Raw genomic sequence first — 15,044 nt, forward strand, 5'->3', positions numbered from 1 at the left:
AACTCCACCTCTGGGGGGAAACTTCCACCTGCTGATCCTTTTTTGACTCATTTTAACTGATCTGATTTCCCATGACCTCCTTCCCACATCCCTTCTCCCTGTTTCCCCTCCCCTCCCTCATCATTACTCTAATTGACCTGTTGGCCATTCTGTTTTTTAAGAATACCATCAATTGCTTATAAAAGACGTATTAGAAGGCAACAATTAGCTTGCTGCCTAAAGAAAGGTCATCCTGTGAGACTGCAGGGAAGATCTTCCCGGAGTAATGGGGACATCAGGTTGTATGCACTGGGCCTTGCCCTGGAGCCAGGATGCTATAATAAATGGGGTCATGGCCAGGAGCCCTGAGGAGAGTGTCCCATCTGCCCGACCCCCCAACTCCCACCACCACCACCCCCCGACCAATCTGGACACAAGGATCAGAAAGGCAAGACACTCTCATATAAGTAGTGTGGGCTTCAATTTCAAGGTTTGAGTGGTACATTAGATTTATGCGTTTTCATTCTGGTGGTGTGAGCTTAGGAGACAACGGAACCATTTGGGTGTATTGAGCTTCTCTCTCGGGGTCCTGATAACGTGTAGGCAAATGCTATTCCCGTAGTCCTTTCTCATGGCCCATTTCAACAAGGGCCCCTTGATTCACAGCCATCTCTGAGTCTTCAGAAAAGCCAGAGTCTGTCTGAAGCCACAGGCTTTCAAAAAGCCCACAAAGGCAAACAGAGGTAGCCCTCCCAGATCCACAGCCTTGCCTAGACCAGCTTCCTTTACTGGCTGACAGGCAGTGGGTAGGAGTGGGTCAAAGAGAAAGATGGGAAAAAATCAAGAGAACAGATATGAGATGAGAACAGATATGTATGTTCACTTCAAATTATATAATAGTATAACCAGAATCCCAGTTGTCCACACAGATCATCTCAAAATACAATGCTGCCTAAAACATGTATCACTGAAGAATCTGAAAGATAGTCAATATTCAGGAAATTTTAAAAACAAGCATTATTGCTTATGGACATGTTCTTATGAAATATAAAAACCGTGGTCAACACCGAATTCGGGGAAGACAAAGAATGGGATGAAGGAGGGACACGTACCGTAGATTGTTACTCTCTCTTTAGCTGGGTGGGAGGTACACAGGTGACAGTCATATTTGTATATTTTTAATAAAGTATTTCAGGGACACAAAAAAGTAATAAAAAAGGGAAGCCAAGCTGGAGACCACCTCCTTGCAATCTGTCCATGTGTGTGTTGCAGGGTGGGAGCGGGTTGTGTACAAACCGCCGGCCCCCGGGAACATGAGAGTTGTGGGTTCGGACTTCTGTGGCCTGCAGCATGGTTTTGTGACCTAAAGTCAAGGCCAAATGTTAGATCCAACCTTAGAAACAAAAGCCTCTTTTGCAAAATAACAGAAAAACAGAGAATCTAGTATTGATACAGGTTCTAAATCCCTTTTGTGAAACTTATGCCATAAACCACAAAACCCTTTAGGGAAATGTTGATTTCTTCAGTGGTATCAGAAATGGAGACACCTTGAGAATATTTATCTGCAGAAAAAAAAAAAAAAAAAAAGGCTACACCAGACTCTTTAAGGGCTTGTGGAAACGTAAAAAAAAAAAAAAAAGTTTCACAAAACATGTCAAGTACGGCTGTATTTTTATACTTATAATTCCATTAGGGTGCATGCGTGTGTGCTGCCATGTCCGACTCTGTGACCCCATGGACTTTAGCCCTCCAGGCTCTTTTGTCCATGGAATTTTCCAGGCAAGGATGCCAAAGTGGGTTGCCATTTCCTACTTGCTTGGAACAAACATCTGATTTGGAGTTAATTTCATCTACTCCCATTTTTCCACCTGGGTCTGATATTTTCTGTGTAAAGGAAATCTGTTGTTCTCACTTCTGCAGAGCCATGTGGGCTGAGCCATGTGGGCTGAGCCCAGGGGCAGGCCTGGAGGCAGAACACAGCCAGAGGCTCCTGGGCCTCCAGGCCTGCTGGCCCAGGGCTACTAAGCTGGAGATTAGCAACATTTCTGTGCAATCTCCTGTAAGCACCACTCTCCCTCAGGGCCAAGTCGACTCTTGATTTTCCTTCCAATCTTTAAAAGAAAGTTAAAACAAGTGCATTTTTGCTCCAGTTTTCTTCATCCCTATATACGTGCTGAAAGGGACCATGTACGAGGGCGTAGTGAGTTAACTGTAGGATCATGAATAATTTGAGTTTCAGCTGCATTTAGCATGGATATCTTCCAAGGATGAACATGAAGGATTAGCTTAATTAAAAAAAAAAAATTATTTACTTATTTCTGTCTGTGCTGAATCTTCCTTGCTGCCTGGGCTTTTCTCTAGCTGTGGCGAGTGCAGGCTTCTCACTGCAGTGGCTTCTGTTGCTGTGAAGCGAGGCTCTAGGGTGCACGGGCTTCAGCAGTTGCGGCTCGTGTGCTCTAGAGCGCAGGTTCAGTAGTTGTGGCACACGGGCTGAGTTGCTCCGAGGCATGTGAAATCTTCCTGGACCATGGATTGAACCTGTGTCCCTTGTACTGGCAGGCAGATGCTTAATCACTGGGCCACCAGGGAAGCCCAGGATTAGCTTAATTATTATGAGGTCCCATCGTACGGTAAAATTTTCTTCTTCTACCTCTCCAAACATCTTCTAAAGCTGAATATATGCTTGATGGGTGACTAAATCAAAACTGGACATTGAAATAAAAGTCCTTTACAAAATAAGCATCATAACCCTCAATTAGAATTAAATTAGGTAAATTACCCCTCTGAGGTACCTGATAACATTTATTCTTCAACCCACTGTCTTTACCCCCAGGGCCTGACAGGGACACTAGAATAGACAGTGCTTGCTTACGTCCCTTCGCTAATCCGTCTAGGCTTGGCAGTCACCCTTGCCAGTTTATGGAGAGCTACATGAGGAGTAAAAAGATAGGAAGAGAAAAGTCTCAGGGTAGCGATTTACCAAACATGAAAATCTCTGGATTCTTTAGAACACTTAATCCTAACAGCATACCGGATTTATAAAACCAATGTAGAAGCACTCTTAAAATAGAAAGACATTTGTAATACTCTCAACTAAAATTCCAGGCAAGCATGTCAGCCACAGTCAGCAGTAAATAAGTCTAACACATGGTCAGAAGGCAGGTTTATTCTTTAGAAAGTACTAGACTATATTACAAGCTACGTCTAAGAGAACCTAAATACACTTACATTCTAAAAAGTATGTCACCTATATCACAGCAACACTAGTTTGACACAACCTGCAGAAAACCTGTAAAAATCACGACCAAGTCTGTTGATCAGGAGGTTAAATTCCGAAGGTGCTTCGGTTCTGAAACTCACTGCAGAGGAAGCACCGTGGGTGGCTCCATGAGAGACACGTGCATGTACCTGAAACGAGGCCCACAGCAAGCTCAGTACGCGCCAAGGACTTTGGTTTCATAAAATCTCACGTGGGCCCCAGAAAACCGTCTGGTAGTTTTAATGGAAAGGAACGAGCTGGCTGACTAGATGTACTCTGGAAAGTGTTAGTTGCTCAGCTGTGTCTGACTCTTTGCACCCCCATGGACTATAGCCCACAGGATCCTCTCTCCATGGAATTCTCCAGGCAAGAATACTGGAGTAGGTAGCCATTCCTTTCTCCAGGGGATCTTCCCAACCCAGGGATTGAACTCAGGTCTCCTGCATTGCAGGCAGATTCTTTACTGAGCCACCTGCTACTCTCCAAGGTGACAAATTATAAATCTAGGCCCTGCCAAACTGATATTCTTGGTTTGACATGCGACCCTACTTTTCCAGCCCAGCACCACATACAATTTGTTCTGTTTTTTAATTCTGAAATTACTATCACTTACTAAAGTTTTAAGTAGTGAGCCTAGATAAGAGAATATCTGGAACTTACTTTGAAGCCTTGTACTTCTCCCTGATTGCTTGCTGAGGTCGATGGGGTATACTGAGGCACGTTTTATGTAGCTCACTCAGGCAAGGCACGATTTCACTTAATGAATAGCCTGTAAATGTGGCGAGGGTTTCTGGCTAATCAAGACAAAAGAAATTTGTATCATAGAGCTTTAAGATCTTAATATATGATATCAGAAATCTGAAGATAAAACTGTGAACTGAAGGGAGTTAATAGGTATACTTAGTAAGTATCCATGTTCATCTCAAAAGAAACCATAATCTTTCTTCAGAGCCTTTAGGAATCAGGTATTAGGAAGAACAGTCAGAGTTCTAAATTTGCTCATATTGTACAATTATAAATGCCTAATTTAGGGGAAGTTTATTCTCTTATGAGCAGGATTTTTACTGGCCCCTGAAGAGCTTCAACTTACTTGAACACTCTATTTAGATAGAATATGGAAAGATTCTTAGCCAAATGCAGAATAAGAAATAAGAATTTTAGAAAATAAAAGTAGATGCCCTGCTCTCTTAGCACAAAAGTGAGCCTTCAGAACCAAATCTTAGGGGCCCATCTCTAATCCTGCCAGCTATCATGAGCCAAGAAGCAACAATAATTCCCTGTTCCCTTGAAAGCCTCATACAACCTCTGACCATCCTAACTGGACCAAGGTTCTTTTACATGGAGGGGAAGAGTCAACATCCTTTGCCTTGAAGTGGTCAGTGCTTACGCTACAAGGGCACTCCCTACGTACGTGTGGGCACTGGGGTTTCCAGGCCAGCTTCCACTGAACGAGCATGTCACCACCACCTCCTTGACTTCCTGCACCCTCTGCGCCCCAGTGAGCTAAGCCACAGATCCAAGCCATGAACACTGACCAGCTACATGTTGTAATCTGGGGGTTAGGCAACTAGTTCCTTATAAAACTAACTCTCCCTCCTAACAGGCTCACCAGTTTTAAGCCTTGAGTTACTAAATAGACTTTAGACAGGCCTTGAGGATCATCTTGTTGGTTAATCACTTGTTGTTGTTTAATCACTAAGTCTCTTTTGCAACCCCATGGATTGCAGCCTGCCAGGCTCCTCTGTCCATGGCATCTCCCAGGTAATAATACTGGAGTGGGTTGCCATTTCCTTCTCCAGGGGATCTTCCCAACCCATGGATCGAACCCACATTTCCTGCACTGCAGGATACTTTATCACTGAGCCTCCTGGGAAGCCCAAGTATCATCTAGAAAGAATCAGTTAGAATCTTACCCAGAAGTGCCTGTTCACAGTGTAGTTTGCCAGGCAATAAGCAGCTGCAGCTATCAGTGAAGGAAGGTATTTCAAGAACGGGTCAGCTTCAAGGAGACTCAGTTCTGCTACATACTAAGCACAAGAAAGAAAGTCTCATTGGAATTAGGAATCTGGCTAAGGTTCCAAGTAAACCTAGAAATGTCAAGGGAACAAACTGTCATCTTTGTTCAATGTGTATCTAGTGATAAGCACAGAAATAGATGCTCAAAAGTATTCACTGAGTCAATAATCACCATGCCTGTCCATAACCAGAATAACATCTATGTTTTAATACATTTGCTGCTGCTAAGTCGCTTCAGTCGTGTCCAACTCTGTGCGACCCCATAGATGGTAGCCCACCAGGCTCCCCCGTCCCTGGTATTCTCCAGGCAAGAACACTGGAGTGGGTTGCCATTTCCTTCTCCAATGCATGAAAGTGAGAAGTGAAAGTGAAGTCGCTCAGTCATGTCCGACTCTTCGAGACCCCATGGACTGCAGCCCACCAAGCTCCTCCATCCATGGGATTCTCCAGGCAAGAGTACTGGAGTGGGGTGCCATTGCCTTCTCCTTTAATACATTTAATTACAAGTAAATTTCAATATTGTATAGGCAAGGATCAATATTTGGCCTATCTATACAGTGTACGTGATAGGTTACCTATACTAGTACTGCAGGTTTATGCTGGTCAAATAGCATTCCTCTAGCCACTGGAGAAGGCAATGGCACCCCACTCCAGTACTCTTGCCTGGAAAATCCCATGGACAGAGGAGGAGCCTGGTAGGCTGCAGTCCATGGGGTCGCTAAGAGTTGGATACGACTGAACGACTTCACTTTCACTCTTCACTTTCATGCATTGGAGAAGGAAATGGCAACCCACTCCAGTGTTCTTGCCTGGAGAATCCCAGGGACGGGGGAGCCTGGTGGGCTGCCATCTATGGGGTTGCACAGAGTCGGACACAACCAAAGTGACTTAGCAGCTAGCCACTGGAGTAGATTGGAGTCTTCAGTGAAAGGCAAAAATATGTCCATATTATAGCTATTAATTTATCAGGTGGGGGTGGGGAGGGATAAACTGGAAGATTTGGATTGACATATGCACACTACCACATATAAAGCAGATAATTAATAACCTACTGTAGAGCACAGGGAAGTGCAAGTGAAAGTCACTCAGCTGTGTCTGACTCTTTGTGACCCCATGGACTATATAGTCCATGGAATTCTCCAGGCCAGAATACTGGAGTGGGTAGCCTGTCCCTTTTCCAGTGGATCAGGCAGATTCTTTCCCAACTGAGCTGTGAGGGATCACAGGGAACTCAACTCAATACTCTATAATGACCTACATGGGAATAGAATCTAAAAAAGGGTAGATATACATACATGTATAACTGACTCACTTTTCTATACAACAGAAACTAATACAGCATTGTAAATGAAGTATATTCCAGTAAAAAAATCAATTAAAAATTTATCAGGCAAGTGCATGCAGTTCACTGGCTAGAACAGTATCAGGGGGGACTTATCAGATTAAAAGAAGCATACTGGGAAATTTATAGAGATGTTCTTATTGCTCTTTGCATAGCATATAAATACCAGATATATTAGATAATAGTGGATGGGAACCAGGTTTTCCAAACCAATACTTTAGTGACTCTAACTAAAGTTCTAGGACTCCAAAATGACCAAATAGTGCTTCTTTACTTAACATGTTAGAATGAGATTAGAGCCAAATCAAACCATATTTATCTTGTTTCCTTTCTGTAAACCTAAGAGGTACTGCTTGCCTGTGGTCTGTATACAACAAGAGAATAGTTTCCAAGCTTACATTTTTTTTTTTCTAAGACCTGTGGGTGATTAGACAACCCACATCTGCCAAACATGATTAATGGAAATGTCTCGTCGTTTCTTCAAACATGAAGAAGTCATGTTCTTCAAATTAGTTCTCTTCCAATTGCTAAAAAGCTTTTCTGGGCCCTAGGCAAAGAACTGAAAAGGAAGGAAGAACTGAAGGAGGCTACTTGTTTTATCCAGTTGGCACTGAGGTTCCTGGGAGTCACGTGGCCTACCTTGGCCAGGTTCTCAGTCCTGATGCACACTCCCTGCCTCCTTAAGTACTGAAGGAGGAACTGGTTGGTAGTTGGCACGGTCAGATCAAAAGCCAGGACCTTCAGGAGCAGGTGCTCCATTCTCAGCAGTTGTCGTTTTGTGTAGGTGTCATCGGTTATGTACACAAACTCATCTACTTCGGGTGGATATATTTCTTCATATTTCCTACAAAAGGGAAAGGGTTTGGGAAAGTGAAGCTTGGATCCTCTGACTCTCTTTCTTGTGCTATCCCAACCAGGCTTGTCATGTGGCCCTTGTAGACTTAAATATCACTTATAAATCATGAAATGGTACAGGTGTGAAAAAATACAGACGCTTGTTTCCATAAAGAGCATGAGTATGACAAGGATATGTCATACTTACTGCCCTGAGTAGTAAAGAGACAATTTTCAACTAGGGATTTTAGGTTTTGGTGTCTGATAAGCTGAAAGATTCTGAATGACAGACATATGGGTATAAATTCCTCTTAATTCTACAGACTTCATCTTGTGGAAAAGAATTTTATGTTGAACATGATGACAGGGGAAAAAAAAAAAAAAAAAAAACACCTCCTTAGCCCTTAGATTTTTTTTTTTAAAAGATTGTACCCAGCTTTTTCTACTGAATTAGCAAAAGATGCTATGTATCTGAGAGAAAGATAATGATTTCACTGGTATCAATTCTTTGCTTTTGCTTTTGTTTCTCCTTTCCACAGGGAAATTTTTGCAAAATTATAGTAATTAATAAGTATAAAGTCTGAGACCAGAAGAATAGAAAGGAAACTACTATTCACCATCAGGTCACTTATTTAAAAGAAACTTAGTCACCCCAGTGCTTTTCTACACAAATAAGGCTTCCCTGTTGGCTCAAATGGTAAACAATCTGCTTTCAATGCAGGAGACCCGGATTCGATTCCTGGGTTAGGAAGACCCCCTGGAGAAGGGAACGGCTACCCACTTCAGTATTCTTGCCTGAGGATCCCATGGACAGAGGAGCCTGGTGGGCCACAGTACTTGGGGTCGCAAAGAGTTGGACACAACTAACACTTTTACTGTTAGCCACAACCCAGACCTTTTCTACACAAATAGATATTGTTATGAATGACTGATAGTAACAGGAATTAGCTAAAATAGTTTATTCACTGTAACCAAATAAACTGGGTTATTATGAGTCATTTGCTAGAACCTGGAGAAGGCTTACATAAACCCAAATCTCTTAAAATGGGGCTTTTACTCACAGTAGAATATAGCCCAAACACTATACTACAAAATAATTGAACTAGATTCTGAATTTGAGCTGATGGTTGCCTTAGTCATGATACTGAACTTGTTAAGAGGATCCTTCAACATCCAAGTTGAATAGTGAACATGTGGTGAGATTCAGTTTCTCAGTAAACACTGTAAAAATAATGATATTTTATCAAAGGAGGCATGAGTAAGTTTTAATTATCAAGCACTGTATTTCTCCAATAAATGGGAACAGAAATCAAGTGTTTAGACAGGCTGACATTTCACGATATTTGAGCTGAAGGACTTACGAAGCCAGGAGAATAGCTGCTGTTCCTACAAGCTGCAGTTTCCCTCTAAGAACAGACATGCAGGAAAGAAACCTGTCCAGGAAGTTGACAGCCAGGTAGAGGGTCTCTGCGCGGAGCTTGTACTCTTCTCCGACCTCAGCCAGCCAGTCCACCAGAATGGTCCGCATGCTTTCTGTGATGTCTGGTTGTTTCCTCATGTAGTGCGCCTTGGGCCTGTGTCTGATCTGTTTGGGGAGAGAGTTTTTTTGATGTTTAAATAGTTGTTATCTTAGAAGGATTGCTCCACAGTACAGTTGCTATTTTTAAAAAGCTCATGAGCAGAGGTTAGCAGGAAACTCAGTCAAAAGCCAGAGAAATCTGTACGTCATGATATGGAACAAAGGGTGCAATTCTGGTTCTGTAATGCAATTTAGTTAACGAGTAACTTCAAGGAGGGGGGACATGGCAGTAATGGTTCTTCCCAAGAGTGAAATACTTAATATACAAACCCTTTTGAGACATAGAGAAATAGTCCAAGTAACTGCTACTCACCGCACCCAACTATTATTTTTCATAAACGTTCTCATGTTTAGATGTCACAAGAATGCCATTTGCTAGTGGTCATGGCCAAGAGCATATAACTATGTTAATACAGAGTGCTTCGGGTGCTGGAAATTGAAGGAGAAGTTGGAAAAACTCACTTCAGCTTCTCTAAGGTACTGATGAATTTCTTCAGCATATTCAGTCACATTTATCACATCTGTACCAAAATCTGATGCATCTTCAGACTGAGAGTAGAGAGATGAATCTACCAGCATAGGGGAAACTGCAGGGGGTTCAACATTATCAGGTAAGACATTTCATTTCAAAACTAGTTCCATCCACTAACCCTCTACAGGCAGCTGTGAAAACAGTTACTATTCCAGGGAGTTCTCTTGCTAGTTCTATGCTACTGAACAGTGCAGGCGATTACAAAGACAGGGTACCGTCAGCCATGGGCGCGTCCCATTACCTGTGTTAAAATCCAACAGGAAGTGAAGGTCTGATTTGAGTGCGCTGGTGTCTACTTCATACGCATCCTCTAATGCCATCCCCTTTCGCCCTGGGCAGCTATCTCTGTCCCCCTGTTCAGGCTCATCCATGTAGATGTCAAATCCTTGCTTGGCAGGTGCCTGAACCCTACTGTCAGACAGCGCTTTCTTTCCAGCTGGAGGGTAGACATTTTCTGATCCAGAGAAACACCTGAGTGTGGTGAGCTCCTAGAAAAGGATGAAGTTTTTGTGTTAGAGGCTTACCCCAGAGCCCACATAGGTGCTGAGAACCCATGTGACTCAAACCAGCAGGCTGCAAAGATGAGAGGAATCTGAATTTGAAATATCCATGTCTGCAACTGAATTTCAGAACCTGAAACTTCCAAAGGATTACTTTGCCCTTATCTTTGTCTATATGTGACATCTGGGGAAGGAGCTAACCTGAGATTTGTCATCTTCCTCACGTATTTATCAAAGGAATGCAAAATTATAGAAAAAAGGAAAACCTACAGCTCTCCTCCAAAGTGAACTAGGTACCACATGTTGGGGAGCGGGGGGAGGGGGGGGGACTGTAAATAAGCTTTTGTGCTTGTAGCATGCCAGGTTTTTATAACAACCATGCAAGGTTCTTGACACATAGTTACACAATCCTCCTTAAAGTCAACTTTTAGTCAACAGCCTCCTGGAAAGGTCCCATTTATACAGTTATTCAGAAACATGATGTATTTAGAAATGTGTGCTATGAGTTAATTCTCTTACAAGCTATGGAACACTATTATATGACATAATGAGAAAGAGAAATGAAATTCTAGACATTTTTAAAAGTACAATCAACAGCATTTTCTCAGCAAATTAGATGTGGGGTGGAAGAAAAAGAAGAGTCAAGGATGACAAAGTTTGGGGGTTAAATAATGAGAAGAATAGATATTCCACTTACTGAAATGAGGAAGACTTTGGGAAGAGCAGGTTGGGGCTGGAGTCAGTGTTTGGTTTCACCTAAGTTTGAGATGCCTACTGCATGATCCAAGTGGAGCTGTCAAGTAGATAGCTAACTTGAGCCTGAAACTTAGCTGAGAGTTCCAGACCAGAGACAGAAGAGGGAATCATCAACAGAAAGATGGTATTTGTTGCCAGGAGACTTGAACAGATTGTGAAGGGAGTGAGTGCCAATTCAGATCAAATACTAAGCTCTAGCACACTCTAACTTTCAGAGAGTGGATGAAGAAGAACCAAGATAATGAGGTGTGGCCAGTGAGCGAGATGAGAAATCAGAAGAGAGCTATGTTCTCTGGGCTAAGTCAGGAGAAACTACTTCAAGAAAGGGAGAATGACCAGTAATGTCAAATGCTGCCGTTCAGACAAGTAAAGAAAGGATTACGAATTGAGTCAAAGAGAGGGACTTCCCAGGTGGTCCAGTGGCTAAGACTCTGCACTCCCAGTGCAGGGGACCTGGATTCAATCCCTGGTCAGTAAACTAGACCCTGCATGCCTCAGCTAAGAGTTTGCATGCTGCAACTGAAGAACCTGCATGCCACAACTAAGACCCATTGCAGCCAAATAGATAATAATTTTTTAACAAATATGTACAACTTTAAATAAGAATTGAGTCAAAGAGAACAGAAGAAGAAATCGAGATAGAGTATTTGTTCAACAAATACTTGCATGCGACCCTGGTCAGGCATGGTTTTTCTAAACACTGGGAGTACAGCAGAAAACCTGACATCACAAATCCCCATCCTAATAGAGTTTATAGTAGAAAAATTCTCAAGAAATACTGCCATAAATGGGACAGTTGCTGTAAAGAGCTTTGTAGTTGAAAGGTTTTTAAGATTGAAAAAAAAAAAATCACAATATATTTGCATTTGGGTTTGACCCAGTAGAGAAGAGAAAACTAAGAAGAGAAAGAAGAGCTGATGGAATGATATCCTTGAAGAAGCAAGAGGGCATCAGGTGTGCCTCACACATGGGGTGCACCTTGCATAAGAGCAGGAATACATAGGTCACACAGCAGGAGGACGGTGGCAGGGTATACGATACATGGGGGCATGTGGAAACTCTTACAGTTGCATCTATATTTTTAGGAAAATAGGATATAAAGTTATAAGCTGAGAGGCAGGACGGAGATAGAGGCTTTAGAGGATAGAGAAGGGAAAGTATAAAATAAAAGATTTCTGTAGGACGGTTGTAGAGGAATCGAACCGGGAAATGCAGAGGCAGCACTAAGCAACATAGAGGGTAACTAACAGTTAGGAATTCACAGTGAAACCACTAAGCACAGGGGTAACTGCCCATTCAGGAGAGGTGTTAGACTTCGTGTTTTATTTATTTATTTATTTTTAATCGGAGGATATTGCTTTCCAATTTGTGTTGGTTTCTGCCATACATCAACATGAATCAGCCACAGGCATACATATGTCCCCTCCTGCTTGAACCTCCCTCCTACCTCCCACCTCATCCCAGCCCTCTAGGTTGTCACAGAGCACTGGGTTTGAGCTCCCTGCGTCACACAGCAAATTCCCACCAGCTCTCTATTTTACATAAGGTAATGTACATGTTTCAGTGCTACTCTTTCTATTCATCCCACTCTTTCCTTCCCCCACTCTGTTAGACTTCACGTTTAAAGAAGTACACCACGTCGCTAAGCAAATTAAGTTTGTTAAAACCACCTTTACTCAGTTTTTTCCAAAGCTTGAAACAGATTACTTTGGGTAATTTTCTCCCACTAACCAGATGCCACCAAGACACAAATGACTTGTGTCATTGTGTAGAAGAGGAGTAGGAGTAGTCAGTAGATGAGGAGAAGCTTCTGATCTGGCCTCCATCATGACTTTTGTTTGGGTGGGAAGGCTTTCTCAAACCTCTCAAATTTTCTCACCTGTAAAATGGAAAGGATACCTGCCCACCTACTCCACTATACTACTGCCAATGTCGTTCCACTATAGATATACAGTACAAGCTTATGAGAAGCTGGTGTAATAACAGACTTGAGGAAGTTTTTTTGTTGTTGTTGTTTTAATCTCAAAATGCATTCTTAAGGATCCAAACTCCTTATTTGCATTTTAAATGTTGAATTTATTTACCCTCTGTTTACATTCTGTTAAGGGAGGTACCTATGATTAATTAAGCACAAGCAACCAGACATCAGATGGCCCACGATCTTTTGCTCAACTGTCCATTATCAGTCCTGGGGAGAAGCTGACTTTCAAAGCACACATTTAGAAGTAATCTAGTATACTGTGATCCAATCCTGATTCTAACACCATCACCAATGAACTTAAAGGTTATTGGAGATGCTTCAGGCACAGCCTAGGTCAATCTGAATACCATTCTGATCTAGAGAAACACCAGTACCACAAGTTTATTTTGGAGAAAGAAATCACAACCCACTCCAGTATTCCTGCCTGGGAAGTTCCATGGATAAAGAAGCTTGGCAGGCTACAGTCCATGGGGTCGCAAAGAGTCGGACACAACTTAGCAACTGAACAACAATAGTTTATTCTGGTGCATTCACAATGGCCTTTAGCCCAGAACTTAAGTGCTTCCCTGGTGGCTCAGAGGGTAAAGCGTCTACCTGCAATGCCAGAGACCCAGGTTCAATCTCTGGGTCAGGAAGATCCCCTGGAGAAGGAAATGGCAACCCTCTCCAGTATTCTTGCCTGGAGAATCCCATGGATGGAGGAGCCTGGTAGGCTACAGTCCACAGGGTCACAAAGAGTCAGACACGACGGAGCGACTTCACTTTCACTTTCTTTTAAGTGACTTTACACACACTTGACTTAAACAGTTCCTAATAACAAAGAAAATTATTCAATATTGCTAGCTGAAAAAGAGACCTTACACAGTGATCATTTAAAAAATCAGTGCCCCTATAGGCCAGATTCCAGGGCTGAATACTCAAGGGGAGTTTGTGCAGAAAATCTCAAGAGATCCCACTTCCCACCAAGACACGAGGGCCTTTCCAGCTCTTCCCAGGCATTACCTGGCCACAGGTCCTCTGGTACTGCCCATTCTCAGTTAGCACTCCTAGTACTGTTCTTTGTGGCGGATCCTGGCCCAACTGGCCTCTGGTTATCATCTGACAGGCATCAGGACCTCGGGACACTGGGGCCAGCACTACTCCACTCTTGGAGCTGCTGAGATGCATGGCCTCAGTCTCCACAGCTTACTGCTGTCAAGGAAGGAGAAACAGACAAGCCGGTTAGTCAGCCTCTTCCCCAAGGATCCAAGGATGCTGAGACTCTCTAGAAGACAGAGCCCTGTGACACATGATCTTCCTTGCAGTTATTAGGTTTGAAAGGGCCTGAGCCACAGTGCAAGTGATCAAAGCCGCTTTAAACCAAAACGGTGATTTGAATCTCTCCAGCCTTTCTTCCAATACCTGGCTGATGGCTGGAAGGAGAGAGGAATATGACAAACCTCTAAGCCAAGATACTAACCCCCACATTAGTGGGGAGTCCAAACCTACAAGCCCCGGGTCTTTCCTAGCTGTGATGCTTATCCATTACTCCACCATCCCCTTCCCTGCAAACCAGTGACCCAGGATACATCACTGTGGGAAAGTACGTCCCCTTCTCAAGTGACAAGCAGAGTGCTCTTCCGCGGCCTTCCTCCCACAAGACAGAAGGCCCCAAAATCTGCTTGGAACCCACAGCGGACCTCGCTCTTCTCAGTCTTATCTCTTTACACATAAGTCTCGAACAATTAGCAAATGCACACGAGGATTGGGAATAAGGGTCCGCTGAAAGGGGCGGGGCCGGGATGGGGCGGGGCGGAAGGGGAAGGAGGTGTTAATAGATTCTAGCCGGGGCGCTGGGCTCCCAGCGTCCGCTGCCCAGCTCAGAGCTAATTACTTTCAACTCCCCCCGCCCCCCGCCGGCCCCCGCGTCTGTTGAATCGGCCAATCAGCGCAGCTCCCGGGCCTCGCGGGGGCCGTTTCCATGCCAACCGCAGGGGGGCGTGCGCGCTCTGCGGCCTCATCTCTATGGCGACCTCCTCACCCGACACGCTCTGGGAGGTCGCACCGCGACCCCCGGGCGTTCAGGGCTGGGTGGGGCCAACCGGCGGCGGCCCTGGGCTCCTCCTAAGCGGCCCTGCCCGGGCGTGCCCGGGCGGGCGGCCGCCCTGGGCGCCCACGCCCCCACTGTGGCCGGTGTCTGTAAGGGAGGAATACCCGCCCCGTGATGGCCGGCGTTTGGAAGGGACTGTTTTTACTTGAACCGATTCCCCCAACAGCCGCTAACTCC

The 15,044-nt window shown here is 43.9% G+C and overlaps 1 protein-coding gene across 9 annotated transcripts; it reads right to left on the reverse strand.

Annotated features, from left to right (window-relative positions):
* Nucleotides 1-452: 452 nt before the first annotated feature.
* Nucleotides 453-14,612, reverse strand: CCNA1 (cyclin A1). 9 transcript variants are annotated; one of them, XR_008700948.1, is made up of 10 exons: nucleotides 14,458-14,602; nucleotides 13,781-13,969; nucleotides 9,783-10,029; nucleotides 9,472-9,596; nucleotides 8,792-9,015; nucleotides 7,236-7,440; nucleotides 5,152-5,265; nucleotides 3,899-4,032; nucleotides 3,208-3,387; nucleotides 453-1,342 (listed from the first exon to the last, which is right to left on the reverse strand). XR_008700948.1 is itself a non-coding variant. In XM_055542355.1 (9 exons), exons 2-9 carry the CDS (start codon nucleotides 13,943-13,945, stop codon nucleotides 3,336-3,338), a joined length of 1,266 nt encoding a protein of 421 aa, XP_055398330.1. In that variant the 5' UTR covers nucleotides 13,946-13,954; nucleotides 14,347-14,495; the 3' UTR covers nucleotides 2,765-3,335. The 9 variants fall into 9 exon arrangements, 7 of the variants coding, with proteins under 7 accessions (XP_055398330.1, XP_055398323.1, XP_055398325.1 ...); XR_008700949.1 differs by lacking the exon at nucleotides 453-1,342 and adding an exon at nucleotides 2,157-2,684; XM_055542355.1 differs by lacking the exon at nucleotides 453-1,342 and having other exon boundaries at nucleotides 2,765-3,387; nucleotides 13,781-13,954; nucleotides 14,347-14,495.
* Between the last annotated feature and the right edge of the window lie 432 nt (nucleotides 14,613-15,044).

Source organism: Bubalus kerabau, chromosome 12 (genome assembly GCF_029407905.1).
Source record: "Bubalus kerabau isolate K-KA32 ecotype Philippines breed swamp buffalo chromosome 12, PCC_UOA_SB_1v2, whole genome shotgun sequence".
Lineage (NCBI taxonomy): Eukaryota > Metazoa > Chordata > Mammalia > Artiodactyla > Bovidae > Bubalus > Bubalus kerabau.